This window comes from Pelophylax lessonae (assembly GCF_965119305.1).
Source record: "Pelophylax lessonae genome assembly, chromosome: 5".
Classification (NCBI taxonomy): domain Eukaryota; kingdom Metazoa; phylum Chordata; class Amphibia; order Anura; family Ranidae; genus Pelophylax; species Pelophylax lessonae.
The window spans coordinates 76,527,119-76,544,233 of NC_138772.1; the positions used below are offsets into that span (position 1 = coordinate 76,527,119).

At 41.6% G+C, this 17,115-nt stretch overlaps 1 protein-coding gene across 3 annotated transcripts in view; it reads right to left on the minus strand.

Annotated features, from left to right (window-relative positions):
- The window catches only part of ARHGAP21 (Rho GTPase activating protein 21), a 342,461-nt gene that overhangs the window by 11,583 nt on the left and 313,763 nt on the right, over positions 1 to 17,115 (minus strand). For all 3 annotated transcript variants that reach the window (XM_082258120.1, XM_082258121.1, XM_082258119.1), the window contains 9 exons: positions 16,969 to 17,105; positions 15,937 to 16,079; positions 15,704 to 15,859; positions 11,188 to 11,266; positions 10,621 to 10,694; positions 7,383 to 7,472; positions 5,224 to 5,349; positions 5,098 to 5,139; positions 3,187 to 3,292 (listed from right to left, as the gene is read on the minus strand). In XM_082258120.1, the coding sequence (XP_082114246.1) occupies positions 3,187 to 3,292; positions 5,098 to 5,139; positions 5,224 to 5,349; positions 7,383 to 7,472; positions 10,621 to 10,694; positions 11,188 to 11,266; positions 15,704 to 15,859; positions 15,937 to 16,079; positions 16,969 to 17,105 (953 nt within the window). The remainder of the gene's footprint in view (positions 1 to 3,186; positions 3,293 to 5,097; positions 5,140 to 5,223; positions 5,350 to 7,382; positions 7,473 to 10,620; positions 10,695 to 11,187; positions 11,267 to 15,703; positions 15,860 to 15,936; positions 16,080 to 16,968; positions 17,106 to 17,115) is intronic.

Consider the following 17,115-nt stretch of genomic DNA (forward strand, 5'->3'; position numbering starts at 1 on the left):
ATCACCAGTGCCCTGATTACAACAAAGGTACACTAAACACACTAACTGCCCACCATCAATACCCACAGTGCCCACCATCAGTGCCCACAATCAGTGCCCATAGTGCTTCCAGTTAGTGCCCATCAGTGCCTGCTCATCTAGGCACTGATGAGCACTGACTGGCAGCACTATGGGCACTGATGGTGCTGCCCATCAGTGCCACCCACCAGTGCCCATCAGTGCCGCCCATCAGTGCCACCTCTCAGTGCCCAGCAGTGCCACCTCTCAGTGCTCATCAGTGCCGCCTCTCAGTGCCGCCTATCAGTGCTCATCAGTGTGGCATATTAGTACCTCCTCATCAGTGCCACCTCATCAGTGCCCATCAGTGCAGCCTATCAGTGCCGCCTCATCAGCGCACATCAGTGAAGGAGAAAAAAAATTATTTATTTTCAAAATTTACTCGCAGAAAATAAGAAAACTTTTTTTTTTTTCAAAATGTTATGTCTTTTTTCTTTGTAAAAAATAAAAAACCCAGAGATGATTAAATACCACCAAAAGAAAGCTTTATTTGTGTGAAAAAAATGATAAAAATTTCATATGGGTACAGTGTAGCATGACCGCGCAATTGTCATTCAAAGTGTGAGAGCACTGAAAGCTAAAAATTGGTCTGGATGGGAAGGGGGTTTAAGTGCTCAGAAGGCAAGTGGTTAAAAGCTGGTCACATTCACATGTTATGCGAATTGGATGCGGTGTAAAACAAATCCAGTTCACATATATGTGAACCCAACCTTATTTTCTTGCTCTGAATAGAAAAACTGACTTCACCCAAACATCCCCTGATGCAAAATGTTGAAGTCAGAAACAGTCAGGCACCCAACATTTTCCAAAGGGGGGGTCAGCACTAGAACTTTCCATATTTCTCTCAGTACAGGTGTCCATTAATTAAGCCATATGCAGTTCAGAACTCATTGTCTGCATGTTTGTTCTGGCTCCGCGACTCACTAAGAGGTAAATCAAGGGCGATGACAGGCTTCATTTAAGTCGGTTATATGGAATAATGGTTCTCACATACATCTTATCTGTCAGTCTCAGTCTTCTTCCATAATGGCTAGATTTGGTATAGGGCTTTATTCTGGCCAAAATAACCTTAGAGAATAAAGTAATTTATATATTTGCAGGAGTGCTCGTAAATGCCAACACATCAGGGTCATCTGAAGGTAGAGCAATTCTTAAAACCACAGCCAACTAAAGATGGAAATATAGCATAGTGCCTATATTTTTACCTTCCTTTCTGTATGATCAATGTTCCTGGTCTTTAAAGGGCAATTTAACATTGAAGTGGTTGTAAACCTCAGACATGAAATATGAACAAAGCATATCCCTCTATAGTTTGTACTTGTCTCAATTCAGAGCACTAATTGTCATTTCTGTCTGCTGCTTCACTCCACTGCTATCAGAATTAATCATAATGGGGAAGGGATCTCCAGCACACAGCCTGTGATTGATAGCCTCAGCTCTGTACCTGTTTGCTGTGTGAAGGGGGTGTGTCCCTTCCCTCCAATCAGCTCTTAGCTATTCTCATTGAACTCAGAAGATTGTAACTTTAGCTTCCCGCCCCCTTTTTTCTGGAAGCTCAGATAAGCTGTATAAATTCAACACTTTGAACAGCTGTAGAGAGAAGACTGCAGACAAACAAGTACAACATATGTAGAAGGATTTGTTTCAGCTCTATCACCTGAGGCCAGCCACTTCAGCTTTAAGCACTACCCCCCCCCCCAACCACAAATGTAAATTTATTTTTTTGGGGGGGGGGTACCTAGTTTTGACCTAGGCAATGTGAGTGGAAGTTCTCCTCTCTCCCTGCAATCTTATGGGACACATCACAGGTCCCAGAAGATTGCTTGAACATTCAGGAGATGCAGCGCGACTCGCACATGTGCAGTGTGCACTCGGCTGTAAAGTCACAGGCTGTCACAGCTGGGTGCCCACAACTATAATGCTGGCGCCAGAGAGGAGAGGGAGAAAATGGAGGGTTCGGGAGGCCACATCACTGGATCCTGGGACAGGCGAGTGTGTTTATTGAGTAAGCAGCTACACTTTTTGGAGCTGCTGACTTTTAATAAACACAAAAATGACTGGAGCGCCGCTTTAGGGTGAATATGTCATGAGAAATTACTGGGAAATACATTAGTTGATTGACAATGCCAGTTGCCTGGCAGTCAGGCTGATGCTCTAGGCTTCAATGCTGATCACTAACAAATAAAGAGATGAGGTACTGACAATCATTTGCCAGGTTTGTGACTCAAAATGTTGAAAACAGAGTCAGAAAATAAACATTTTTGGTAAGTGTCCAGCAATGGCAGCCCTCGTGTTTTCCTTATGACAATGTCACTTTAAAATCCTTCAGACTACATAAACCTATTTTCTGCACTACCATAAGACAACTTTGACACACAAAAACTAAAATATGTATTTATAGCACTGAAAAAGCCTTTGCTTTTGGGGGGAAAATGCTGACCAGCCATGCTTGGTGATCTTTGGAAGAATGAGCAGGTAGTGGATAATCAGTGGAGGTAAAGGTATGCCTGTATATGATTCAGCAGTAGACTAAATAGAGACATGTGGTAGATACCTGTTCACATCCTGCCCCTGTGTAAAACTAGTGTTTCCCACTCATTCGACCATCTCCATGAAGGTAACACAATGCAGTCTGCCACCATTACTATGCAATATAGTGTAAAACAAAGCTTTGATGAAGCCCCTGACTACAATACACTTAGCCCCAATAAATATAACACAATGGGGTTGATATACTAAAACTGGAGTGCACAAAATCTGGCGCAGTTGAGCAAAGAAACCAATAAGCTTCCAAGTTTCTTTGTCAAAGCTTAATTGAACAAGCTAGTAAGAGGCTGATTGGCTACCATGCACAGCTGCACCAGATTTTGCGCTCTCCAGTTTTAGTAGATCAACCCCACTGTGTAGTGTTGGGAGTTAAGTAATACCTCCACTGCACCTTTTAGGTGTTTCGAGTTAGCAGGATACATCTTATACTGATTCACATCAAACATTTTGGAAGAAATCAAGCAGGAATATAGAACTGTAAGACCACAGAAAAAGAAGTCAGAAGAACCTAGAGAAAAGAGAAGAAGAGGAATGCGCTGGGTTAGCCTGCGGGGTTAGACTGTCTGCGCAGGCAAGGGTTACCTGATATCTCGCCAGGGGACAGCCCAGTTCGTCCGATGTTCGGGAGTAAATGGTCAATATTGGGCACTGGCTGGCTGTCTATTGTGCCCTCCTCCTGGGCTGATGTCTACAGTTAATAAACAGAGATCTCTTGAACATCGTTAAACGCATAGACTTAGTTCTATTCTTAAGAACTGAACATAATGGATGCCAGAAAACATAAGATCTATCTATATAGTGCCAGATGAATGCAACCTTACAACTGATTAAACCATTCAACAGTTTATTTTCACATATTAAAAAAGAAAAAAAAAAAAAAGAAAAATAAAGGCTAAAAATAAGAGTGTTAACATAATTTACCACAATACCAAAACCAAGAAAACAGGAGGCAGGAGAAATAAATTATGAATAAAAAATAAAAATTAAAAACAGATATACAGCAACATAAGAGACAGTTTAGTCATTGTTGGGATAAGAGAATCTTCTTTGATCTAACTTGGCTTTGCCCCGCACACTTCCCCAAGATCTTATTCAATGGAATGCCCATTGCAAGAACCATTAAGGTGATGGGAGGGGCAAGGCCAAGCATGACTAACAGAAAAAAGTCAAGATCTGCATTGAATTTCAACTGCCTGTATCTCTACTTCTTATGATCATTATAACACTGATTGGCAAGGTCTACTGAGAGCAGTGTTATTCTTTTTACCTACTGAACACTTTTAGGGTGTCCAGATATAATTTTTGGTCTTAAAGCTAAACTCCAAAAACTTTAAAAAAAAAAGTCCAACCTTGTAGTGGGCCCCACCTGCCCCATGCACAGCAAGGGTTAAATGATTGTTATGTCTATGGGTTAAAGTAGAGGCTGCAGTACATGTCCCTTCACCCCCGCTCTTCTCAGCCCAACACTCTGGACTGTGGGTCACCGTCACGTAAATTACAGGGATATTAAGGCTGGGTACACGAGAGCCAAAAACGTTCGGTTCAGCAGGAACCAACCCCCTGTCCCACAGTAGGCAGTCTCATGAGCATGTCGGAAAACCAGCATCCGACCAGCGCTTGTCAGTACATTCTGGTAGGGGTGCCGTCACCCTGTTAGAATACAAGAGGTCAGCAGGGGAGATCGCAGGACTAACATCGTTTGTGTTCATACATGATCCCTAATTTTCTTTTTTCCTTCAGAAATTTGCACTCTTCTTATCACTGGGGATTATTTTTGCCCCTCGCCTATGGTTCCAAAATGAAAGTTCAATATACATCATCTATAGTCCTTTTCGGTTTCATGTTTCTACATTATATTCAAAACCTTTGCACAAGTCGTTCCAATACGTCTTGCTGTTGAGGCTTTGGATTACTAAGGGGATTTGTTTATCTTTGCACTTTTGATATAGTTTTTGCAACATATGATACGATGGTTGTTCATTTTTGTTACACCTATGCAATACTCTAGGCCCTTGGGCCCAAAGTATTTTGTGGGAAAACAAAAAAACCCATTTCATTGCCATACTCTTTGGACATTTTTCCCTAATGTCCTGTCTTGGTGACAGGTGTCAGCACAGGGAAAAAAAGAGAAACATCCTTTATATACCCTTCCTATCCTTATTGCACTCCTACAAAGTTTTGGCTGGAACTTTATTAACGCCTGGAAATATCAGAGAAATGGCCGCTAGAAAAGCATTTGTGTATTTAGGTTTAATAATCCCCAACAGATTTGATGAATATAGCCCATAAACACTGCCATACTGGCCATGTGCCCTTACAGAATATCTACTTATCAACCATCGTTAGGTCTTGTATTTCACACAAATGTATTATTTTTAGCAGTGCTGCAGCTAACAAATAGCAAACATTCCCCTAATTAGTCATGAAGTTTGAGACAAGCCATTTTCCAGACTTTGTCTCTAAAAAAAAACACAAACCCAGTACAATACTTACAATTGGCTCATCTCCACTCTCCTCACCGAAAAACCAGTCATGCTGAGAACAGGAAGAAAAAAATCAGTTAGACCCCTCACACCCAGAAAAGAAAATGCTAGCAATAAAGACTATCAACTGACTTACACGCAGAATGAGGGTCTCCACGATCTTGTACTGGTCGGGCATGTGGGTGACCATGTGGGTCATATTATCTTCTGATGTTCTGACCAGAGTCGGACCAAATACAATGGCTAGGTTTTTGGGCTCCATCTAGTAAATGAAAACAGAGTTTGAATGAATTGCAGAATATTTTGCAAAAGGATACGAATGAAAGCACACCTACCCCATATGCAACAGGACTGACACCTCTACTTGCTAATTTATTTTGCCAAGACATACACTTTACTCATTAACCCATTTGGGATGCAACCTTGGCAAGAGGCATTGAACAAAATTACAAAACAGAAGCTGCCACACCATACCCTAAAGCCAAGTAGACAGCACCATATATACATTAGGATTTCTTTTAAAGGGTCTGGTTCTCCTTACCACCTTTACAGGGGAAAATGTTCTAAAAACCGAACAATACAAACAGAAAGTATCTCTGATAGAGCTTAGGACCCTCAATATTCTGAAGAAATTTCTCTAGGGGTATCCAATATTATAGGTCAATACAATAAATATAGTCCACCATGAGCTTAAAGAAATTGATAAAAGCAAACGTTTAATAAAAAATTAATTGATGTCCACACAAAGCCATCTCTCAATCTTGTTAACATTGGGCAGCTGAGTTGTGGATCTTCAATAAAACTATTAAGATATACAATTGTCCCACCTGACTTGAGAAAAGTGCATGCGCGTGAAACGCGTTGTCGTAGCAACATCTCGCTGTGCACCGTTGCGGTCCAATTACCTAGATGGTGGATTGTCTGTGGCTTCTTCCCAGCAGTCCAGTCACATCACCTCTGGCACATGAGGCCCTGGGTACGGGAGTTTAGCAGAGCCTTCTGCTGCATGGTGGAATATACAATACACCTGCCCACTGGATCATTTTTGCTCTGTCCAGAGGCAAATTGCACCATTGCATACCAGGCATTATGTAAGTGTCAGTATCACAAGCTCATTTATGGTACAAGTGTATATCTTAATCTGATAGCTTTATTCAAGATCCACAACTCTGCCAGATGTTAAGATTGAGAGATGGCTTTGCGTGCATTTTAATACATTTTTAATAAACATTTTCCTTTATCAATTTCTTCAAGCCCTTGATGGACTATGTTTATTGTATTGACCTATTTTAGATAGCCCAAGAGACATTTCTGCGGAATATTAGTGGTTGTAAGCCCTTTTAGAGATACGTTCTGTTTGTGTTGTTTATTCCACCTTCCAAATGGTTTATCTCCAGCAGCTATGGACAATTTTTGGGTCTTACTGTTTTTGAACTTTTATTCGATTGCTTGAAAGGTTTTTATTAAAAAACCTGTATATAGTACACTGAAATGGCAACAAAAAGGCAGCCACGTACTGGTTTTAAAAAGTCCTTTACAATATATTTGAATACTGTCGACTATATCATCTTACCAATAGTCTCCTTGAAAGTACAAATAATGGCTCTGTTTAAACAAGTACCAAATCCAGTTACTATGTGATGTAGAAGACTTATAAACTAATAAACCACCTTTACCTCCCCTGACAGCCAAATCCTCCTTCCTTGGTGTCTCACACGCTCCCCCACCAGGACACTGCAGCTCATTATGGGAGGAATAATTTTTAAATTAAATGTGTACATAGGGCAGCCATATGTGTTCATTACATATACAGGCTCTCCTTCCTGCTTTCCAGTACTAAAAAATGGCTGTTCTTTACTACTATTTCTCACAATAGAAGTCCATCAGTCAGCTGAAAATAATACACCCTGAGCCACAGATATCATCTCAACAGCCCTGAATCAGTGGGACAAGGTGTCTGTGGAAGCTAAAGGCAATGTACATATCTTTATATTTTATACAAAAACAAAAGGCGACCATAGATGTGATTTTCTTTCCTGGAACCACAGGGAAAAAAAAAAAGAAATATGCTTGATTTCTATATTAACACAGTCAGTGTTGATGGGGGAATCCCTCCCACAGATGTATTTCGTTTTCCTGGTAGGCCCATGGAGCAGTCCCTGATTGGACTCTCAGCCAGTCCCTGCTTCACCAGCCGAGATTCAAGTTGTCTATGGATGGTTTATCTCTCACTGACATGCTGGTAAAAAATGAAAAGGTTTCTGATAGTAGTAGGACTCCTGTTTACTATCTTACCTTGTTCTTTTCCGAATTTTCTGCCACTGTTTTCAAGTGGGTACAAAGGAATTTGAGGGTTTGGTAATGATGTGCTGGCAAGTCACGGATCTAAGAAGGAAGAAAAGGCAGGTAATTAAAATAGAGCAGGAGAGAAAGGATTTTGATCTTATACCATAAGCCTTAAGAGCAGTCAATCAGAAATTAGCGTTTGCTAAAATACCCATTCAGAGTTTCAGAAAGGCAATTTCCAATCGGCTACACAGAAATTCTTTTGGGCTTGAAACCATTTAAAGGCCAATGCCTTGAAGGATGCCATAAAAGCTAGCTTGGTAATTATAAACAATCCAAGCTACCACCGATGGCCTCTTCTTGAAAAAAGAACCAAAAGGGAAAACTTTTTTTTATTTCTGGATAGCATAAGGGAAGGATATAATCCCTGTCTTTTTTTTTTTTGTCTTGTGTCTCATTAGGAAGCTGTCCCTTCACCTTCTGTCCCATAGCCAAAACAGGAAGTGAGGAAATCCCTCTCAAGTGTCCCCAGAATTAGTGTCCCCAATGGAAGCTTTCCCCTCTATGTCAGTTCTTGTAACAACCCAAAATTTGGGATTTTCCTTTAGGGCCCTTTCACATGGCCGCTCCGTGTGTCCGCAAATCATCCTATTTTTTTGCGGATGATTTGCGGACATAATGTAAGTCTATGGCATTGCGGATGTCAGTGGAATACCATCCGCTGACATCCGATTTTCTTCCTTTCAGTTGTGTTCCGTTTTTTGGAACGGAACAGAACCCTATTTTTTCATCCGTTCAAAAAACGGAAAGGAAGGAAAATCGGATGTCAGCGGTGTCACCCGCTGACATCCACAATGCCCATAGACTTACATTATGTCCGCATATCATCCGCAAACGGATGGGATGATATGCGGACATACGGAGCAGATGACACAAATGTCATCCGCTCCGTGAAAAAAAAAAAAAAAGTCCCGCAGCGGAGCTTTCACACGGAGCGGCCGTGTGAAAGAGCCCTTACTTTCATCCTCGATGATAATAGTAAACAAAACAAATAAAGAGGGTAAAATCTCCCCCCAAAGGGGACACATACAGCAGTAAAAACTTGACAGGTGTTACAATCCTTCTTGACTATTTCGTAACGAAAAAAAAAGTTTTGCCTTTAGTTATACTTTTATATACTAGCCGCTTGTCTCCTATGCTATAGTCATTTTGAGCCATTGGTCCAAAAGTGAGCACATAGGCACGTCTACCTTTTCTGCTCTGCATTCAAGTTCTGGGTCAGTGACACAACATACTAAAATCACTGGAACAGCAAACAGCATTTCCAAAAAGAGGTCTGCAATGGCACCCCTTGTATGTCTCTCAAGAATTTTCACTTAAAAATAAAAATCTGAAAATGCAACTACCTCCCCACACTGATAAAAAAAAAAGTGTGCACACAACATTAATCATTATGCAGGCGGTAACAATGGACAGGACCGGCATTAAAGGTAGGCAGCATTCATATATACAGTGGGTACGGAAAAAGTATTCAGACCCCCTTAAATTTTTCACACTTTGTTATATTGCAGCCATTTGCTAAAATCATTTAAGTTCATTCTTCTTCCTCATGAATGTACACATAGCACCCCATACTGACAGAAAAGCACAGAATTGTTGACATTGTTGCAGATTTATTAAAAAAGAAAAACTGAAATATCACATGGTCCTAAGTATTCAGACCCTTTGCTGTGACACTCATATTTAACTCAGGTGCTTTCCATTTCTTCTGATCATCCTTGAGATGGTTCTACACCTTCATTTGAGTCCAGCTGTGTTTGATTATACTGATTGGACTTGATTAGGAAAGCCACACACCTGTCTATATAAGACATTCCAGATCACAATGCATGTCAGAGCAAATGAAAATCATGAGGTCAAAGGAACTGCCTGAAGAGCTCAGACAGAATTGTGGCAAGGCACAGATCTGGCCAAGGTTACAAAAAGATTTCTGCTGCACTTAAGGTTCCTAAGAACGGAAATGGAAGATGTTTTGGACGACCAGAACCCTTCTTAGAGCTGGCCGTCCGGCCAAACTGAGCTATCGGGGGAGAAGAGCCTTGGTGAGAGAGGTAAAGAAGAACCCAAAGATCACAGTGGATGAGCTCCAGAGATGCAGTCAGGAGATGGGAGAAAGTTGTAGAAAGTCAACCATCACTGCAGCCCTCCACCAGTCGGGGCTTTATGGCAGAGTGGCCCGACGGAAGCCTCTCCTCAGTGTAAGACACATGAAAGCCCGCACTGCTCATCACCTGTCCAATACAGTCCCAACAGTGAAGCATGGTGGTGGCAGCATCATGCTGTGGGGGTGTTTTTCAGCTGCAGGGACAGGACGACTGGTTGCAATCGAGGGAAAGATGAATGCGGCCAAGTACAGGGATATCCTGGACAAAAACCTTCTCCAGAGTGCTCTGGACCTCACACTGGGCCGAAGGTTTACCTTCCAACAAGACAATGACCCTAAGCACACAGCTAAAATAACGAAGGAGTGGCTTCACAACAACTCCGTGACTGTTCTTGAATGGCCCAGCCAGAGCCCTGACTTAAACCCAATTGAGCATCTCTGGAGAGACCTAAAAATGGCTGTCCACCAACGTTTACCATCCAACCTGACAGAACTGGAGAGGATCTGCAAGGAGGAATGGCAGAGGATCCCCAAATCCAGGTGTGAAAGACTTGTTGCATCTTTCCCAAAAAGACTCCTGGCTGTATTAGATCAAAAGGGGGCTTCTACTAAAGTCTGAATACTTAGGACCATGTGATATTTCAGTTTTTCTTTTTTAATAAATCTGCAACAATGTCAACAATTCTGTGTTTTTCTGTCAGTATGGGGTGCTATGTGTACATTCATGAGGAAGAAGAATGAACTTAAATGATTTTAGCAAATGGCTGCAATATAACAACAGAGAGTGAAAAATTTAAGGGGGTCTGAATACTTTCTGTACCCACTGTGTATATATATATATATATATATATATATATATATATATATATATATAAGGACTGCATCAGATAAATATGGCCTCATGTCTATAATACACACTGAAGGGCTTTATATTTGTTACAGGTGAGAACTTCAGACATAAACAGACAAGCAACTAACATTTTCAGAAAGAGGTCATGTCATGGCAGCCCACACATCTCTCATGACGTGTGCACTTCAAGAACACTTGTTTAGAAAGGAAGAATAAAGTGAGAAGACACTCACCAGATTTCTCAGAGTTTTAAGCCTCTCATTGGGGTCTTCTTTGCGGTTTGCTTCAATGAAATCATTGTATTTGTCTAAAAAAAGGGGGGGGGGGGGAAGGCTCTGTAAATGAGACAGGCTAAGGAACAATGTAAAGAACGGACAAATATTTGATGACATACAAGAATAAATTAAGTGTAAAATATGTAATTTCTGATCATATGAAAGTTAAAGGAAAACAACTAAAGAAAAGTCTGTAAACTGATATTAAAGATTTCTACACAGTAGCTGAGAAGTGTGTGCACACAGGAGAGCCACTAGGTGGCGGTAGAGCAAGTAAAAATACTAATCGCTTTTATGTTCTAAAAGCAATTAAATTCCCTTTACCCATCTACTGGTGTTAGATCTTTACCTTGTAGTGGGTTTGTTATAAACCTAATACATCCCCCTTTAATATAATAAAAAAACAAGACAGACATGATTCTTTTTTTTTTAAACAGACAAAAAGAAAAAAACGATCAATCATGCACATATTGTACGTAAAACAGAAGAAGAAAAAGAAAAAGTGGAAAGACAGCAAATTTTTACCATTGGTGAAAAGGGGTTCTGGCAGCTTTCGAAAAAATGACTTCAGGAGACTGCTGATTACATTCAAGTCTCTCCATTTCTGGAATAATAAACAGACAAGTCAAATGACCTCTATAACCTTTCCACACAAATGTCATATATAGAATAAAATCACATTTTCAAAGACTTCCAAGAAATGCGTTAAAAACACTACTAAACATACATTTCTATTGGTAGGTGTTAAAAAAAGAAAAACGTAAACCAACACACCGCTAATTTCCTTCTCTAGTAATCCCATGGAACACCACTGCCACTTTTAGACCTCGTTCATACCATTGTGCAGAGACATCCTTTTTTTGCACGCGTTCTGCAAGGGCACCAAAACAAACTGTTCTCTGTTCACACCACAACACTGGTATCACGTGTGCAGATTTTCTCTGTGCAGGAATCTAACATGTATGCAGTTTTCTGCATGGAAAAAGAACTGACATGGCATCAACATTGGTGTGAATAAAGCACATAAGTGACGCACATGAAAACGGATATAAACTGATGTCTCTGCAAGCGAAATCTGCAGTTTTCTATCAGTTTTCATGCAGGTATGGTGTGAACAAGCAGAGTTCAAGCTTGTTTTTTTTCTTTTTTTATAAATAAGCCCTGGGATGTTTACACCTAATGTTATTTACAATGGAATGTGTATAAAATGTATGTATTCTAATTCATATTCTTTTCAAATAAACTTACTTTGCAGCCCCAGTGACCACCCCTCCCTTCTTCATTTGAAGCCCACTTGTTCCTCTATCTGGGATACGGGGCTGCTGGCTACCCAGCATGCACCTCCCGTTCTCACGCATACACATAGCAAGGCGCACTCATTGTGATGCTATCAGCCGCAGATGTCGATTGACCCCTGGGATTGATGACACTCGTATCCCAGGAGCCAATGGGCAGGCAGATGACGACACAGTGGAACTCCGCTTTAAATGAACCTATGCAGCTGATACCTACCAAAGACCCCTCACCTTTGTCTGCAGCTCTAAAGCTGGCTACACACTATATAATTTTATTGTACAACTTTCCTTTAGATTTACCAAAACATTATAATAGGAGGTCAAACCTAAACACTTTCAAATTGTATGCAATCAGGCAGTCCCTTGCCCTACATAGTTGAAGGTAAATCTAAAAGAAGTTGAACAAAAAAAAAAAATAGTATAATGCGTATTCAGCTTTAGATGGAGCTTATGTAGGGGGTTAAAAGGGAACTAAACACATGGATTTAAAGTGATTGTAAAGGTTTTTTTTTTTTTTTTCAAAATAACAAGCATGTTATACTTACCTGCTCTATGCAAGGGTTTTTCCCAGAGCAGCCCCGATCCTTATTTTCTGGGGTGCCTCGTAGGCAGTCCTGGCACATCGGGTGCCCCCCAGGGAGAGCCACTTTCCATGGGGCTCACGTGCATTGACACAGACAGCGGGACTCTGCCCCGCCCCCACATCACTGGATTTGATTGACAATCTATCCAATGAAGACCTGAGACAGCAGATGGAGCTTCTGGGCTTGTGCTGGAACGTTTGGGTTCAGGTAAGGGGCCTGGGGGCAGCTGCAATCAAGGTTTTTCACCTTGATGCATAGAATGCATTAAGGTGAAAAACTTTGAGACTTTAAAACTCCTTTAACAGTTTGCATGTTGCAGGACTGCAATGGTCACATTAACTTTCTCTCTGTCAAACCATCAAATAGCTGGAGTCATAACTGATCACATGTGCAGCATTATGGCATTTGAAGATCAACAGAGGCTAAGATGATAGGGTTTAGGTTCGCTATAAGGGCCTTCTCTCTTCCCAGCACTCAGGCCTGATGATTCCCCGCCAGTGGTGACTCCAGGAACAATATATGGGGGGGGGGGGGGGGGGGAGGTGCACATTAGATACACTGGAAGGGGGATCTCTGTGGCTTCTGGATTGTAAAGGGGAACTCTAATGTAAGGGGGTCTCTGCTCACCAAAGCCTCCTTACATCAGAGTCCCTCTTTCATTATTAGCGTACTCACTGGGAGGCAGGGGGAAACATCACTCACAGCAGATGGACAGATTAGCAGGCAGTGCCATCTTAGCAGCATTATTGCTCCTCAGGGCAAAATAATACACTGGGGCCCCTACAATGAAGATAGTAACCTGCAGCGAATTTGGGTATGGCCAAATTTTGCTACATATTGGGTGCGGCTTTTTAGGCGGATTAGAACTTTTAGTTTAATTTTGTACTATTTTTTTTTTTTTAAATAACTTTTTACACTTTTTTTCACAACGCTGTTGGGGGGGTCTTTGGTGATCTATCAGGGGTCTAAACAGACCCCTGAAGTCTCAATTTGATACAGTGAAAAAAAAAGGACTGAGGAAACATTTCCCAGTTGGGAATGAGTTTGTGCAGGGTACCAAAGGGATCTAGGGGGGCTCTGAGGGAGGAAGAGGGGCTGAAAAGGCTCTATGGGCTCATTCAGATGTTCTGCTGTCATTGCTGGTGTTTGACAGGCAGTGAGGGGTGGTCTATCCTTGCCCTGAGATAGGTGGTCACGGTGGTAAAGCCAAGGCTTAACCACCTGCTCTTACTGGCCTCGTTTATACTTGTGGTTTTGCGGGCGGTAAAAACAGACAGTGGGGACATGATTTTACCTACAAAAAACATGAGCTATGTTGCGTGGATACAGCCCTAGATAGTTTTAACTGACTCAACATAGGAACCTCAAATGACAGAATGGGGTGACGGGGAAGTAAATGGTCTTAAAGCTGAACTTGAGGTGTAGTCTTCATTGCATACTTACACTAGTCCAGCTTGGACCTCAGGTCCTGTTCTGGGGGTGATATTGTCACCCCTTCTCTACATCTCATCCAATCAGAGAATACCTTGTATTCACTGAAAAAATAAAAGGCATTCTGTAAATGGCAGCATTGCAGAACGAGCAAACCACTATAGTGTGTGCAATTGGGCAGCTGCTTGGCACAGGACCTGGAAGATTGTAGTAAAAAAACTGTACTACAGTGACTGCCAGCTTTTACAGCGGTCCTTCAGGTATGAGATATGCATAATTACATTGGTCCAAGCTGGACTAATGCGTGTATTTAAGATCATACCTGCAAGTTCAGCTTTAGGACTGCTTACAGCAAGTTAAAATATAACTAAAAGGCAAAACTTTTTTTAGTTTTAAATAGAGTGGAGATGGATTAGAACACCTGTTAGTTTTTATTGCTGTCTGTGCTCTTGTCAGGGAGATTCACCCTATTTGTCCTGTTTACCATGATCAAGGAAAGTGAAAGTAAAGTTTTTATTGCTGTCTGTGCTCCTGTCAGGGAGATTCACCCTCTCTATTTGTCCTGTTTACCATTATCAACGAAAGTGAAAGTAAAAAAAAAAAAAAAAAAAAAAAAATTTGGATTAACATCAAAACACTAATAGCGGGGAAATCTTGCAATGGGGACATACGTTCTGGAAAGAGCAAGGAATTCCCCTAATTTTCTAAGGATTTTATCTCACTTTCTGTTCTGATGTGACAGGAAGGCAATTCTCCCCAATGGGACACAGATGGCAAAAAAATAATCTGACAAAGGTTATAACTCTTCCTTACTCTATCCAAAATGAAAAAAACATATTGCCTATAGTTTTTCTTTAAGCCTTTTAGCTTAGCCAGGAAAAACTGAAATCCTTTTACTTTAAAGCGGAGTACCGGCCTCAAAAATTTTTTTTGATAAAAATACCCCGGGACAGTCAGGGCTAGTGCATTTCAGCAATGATAGCCTCTCAACTGTCCCCGGGTTCACTTACCTTTCAGAAGAAATACTTACCTTGAAAATGTCTTGTCCAGCGCTGCCATCTCAGGTGTGGGCAACTGAAGCCAGAGCGTCCTCTTCGGTGACGTCGGAGTCCCAGAATGCCCTGCTCATCACTTCCGGTGCAGGCGTGTCATCCCTGCACAGCTTCTGGGCATGCCCAGAAGCTGTGCAGGGATGACACGCCTGCACCGGAAGTGACGAGCAGGGCCGACGCAGGCACATTGACTCATGGGAGCGATGATGTTCGGCTCCCAGGAGTCAATGCAAGCAGGAAGTCACAGCGTGGGCCACGCCCGCAGAAGGAGGAAGTGGAAGGAAGGCAAGTATATTTTCTTCAAAAACAAGGTAAGTAAAGCAAAAAAATAAATCGTGATTATCCAATTCTTTTTCAGGTTACTTAGAGCAAGCAGATGTCAAATTTTCGTTTTGAAGCTGGAACTCCACTTTAAGCTGTTCTTCCATTGGGTTCTACTGACTAGATCCTGTCTGCAAGGCCACTAGCTGGTAAAATATATTACTGATACACAGCCATACGAGGCAGGAGTTCTCGGTGGTAACCAGTACATTTGATGAGGAGAGGCTTCAGTCTGGCAAGTACTGGAGACAGTGGAATGAGGGTCCTTTTGATGCTTACAAAGCAACTATAGGTAGGAGCTTGCGGGCTTCACTACTCCAAACAAGGCAATTACTAGAAATCCTATTCATAAACTCACATCATCCTGCAGATCAATATCGGTCATTCCTTTGTTAAGTTCTTCTTGCATGCTTGCAATGGCTGCATTATTTCCAGGGACCCTGTATATGCCAGTGTTCTCCAGGCCTCTTTCCTCAACCAGCCGACAGCAGGTGTCCACTATCCATGGGATAAACTAAGAAGAAATAGAATGTGGTTAGCTCAGGCCTTTTGGCATACAAATAACACTGACTGTGCAAAGTTGGCAGTTACTTTATTAGATTGTGCTGGGGGACAATCATCAAGTCGAACGCCAAAGGTGCCACCACCTGAAGGTTTCTTCTCAAAAGTCTTTCTCATCATGTTATTAAATCCTTTCCTCCATGTACCTTTGTCTTTAGGTGGGCTGGTGTCATCTACAAGTTAAAAACAAGGAGAATAAGTTTATGTAAACCCTTTGCCCTTACAAATACAAATAATAATTCAATAATGAATGAGTCAAAAGATTAACAGAGAGCAATTTATGAGTCAACAGCGCGCTCGGTCATGGGAGAGCGGAGTCTGAGAGTCTCTTCAGACACACAAAGGCTCGGATCCAAGGTGGAACTCATGACTCAAACACAAGACTCCATTATACAATAGAAACCATTTTTACATGGTAAATACAGTCAATTGCTTGGCATCTCACCCTACCTAAAGAGACATTTAAACTTCTTCAAAGGGAAGAAATGAAAAACTAAGTAAACTGCAATTGGGCGCACGTGGTTTGAAAAAAAAAGGGCAAAGGAGCATTTTAGCACCTGGCTATTTCATCATTCACTGCAATCAGCAAGCTTTGGAAATGCGTTATAAGTTGTATACATGGGTACATTCCCACATAGCAGTATTTGATGAGCGCAGGAAAACAACCTTCCATTTTAGGAGAGCACATCCAATACACAATATGGAGCTTAGGCAGATATTTAGGCTAAGGGCACAATAAGCAAAACGTACATATTATGGTGTGTGTGAGAGTGTGTGTGGGGGGGGGGGACCTTTCTAAGCAAAAAAGAACTTGACAAAGGACTGAAAGCTGCAGCACTACAGCCAACATTCGTAGTTACAAGGACTTGCTCTTTCAGGTAAACGTCACCATAATTCAAAAACCACCTTCTGAAAATATACTACAGCAGAACGGCTATTTCCCTTCGTGATTTGATGTCATTGTAGCTCTCAGGAGTTGTGTGTTGGACTTGCATATTGATTTAGCTGTAGAGCACACAAATTAATTTTGGCACGAAAGTTCAGAAAGCATTCCTGACAAACCTTTAGTGAGCAGTTTGCGCTCAGAGTCCTGCTTGGGAGAGTGAGGACTCTGCAGTCTAGAATCAGATTTCGTGCCTAGGAAACTCAGAGGCTGGCGAGTGGGCTTGGGCGATGGTTCCGATTTGTTGTTGGATGATCTGGAAGAAA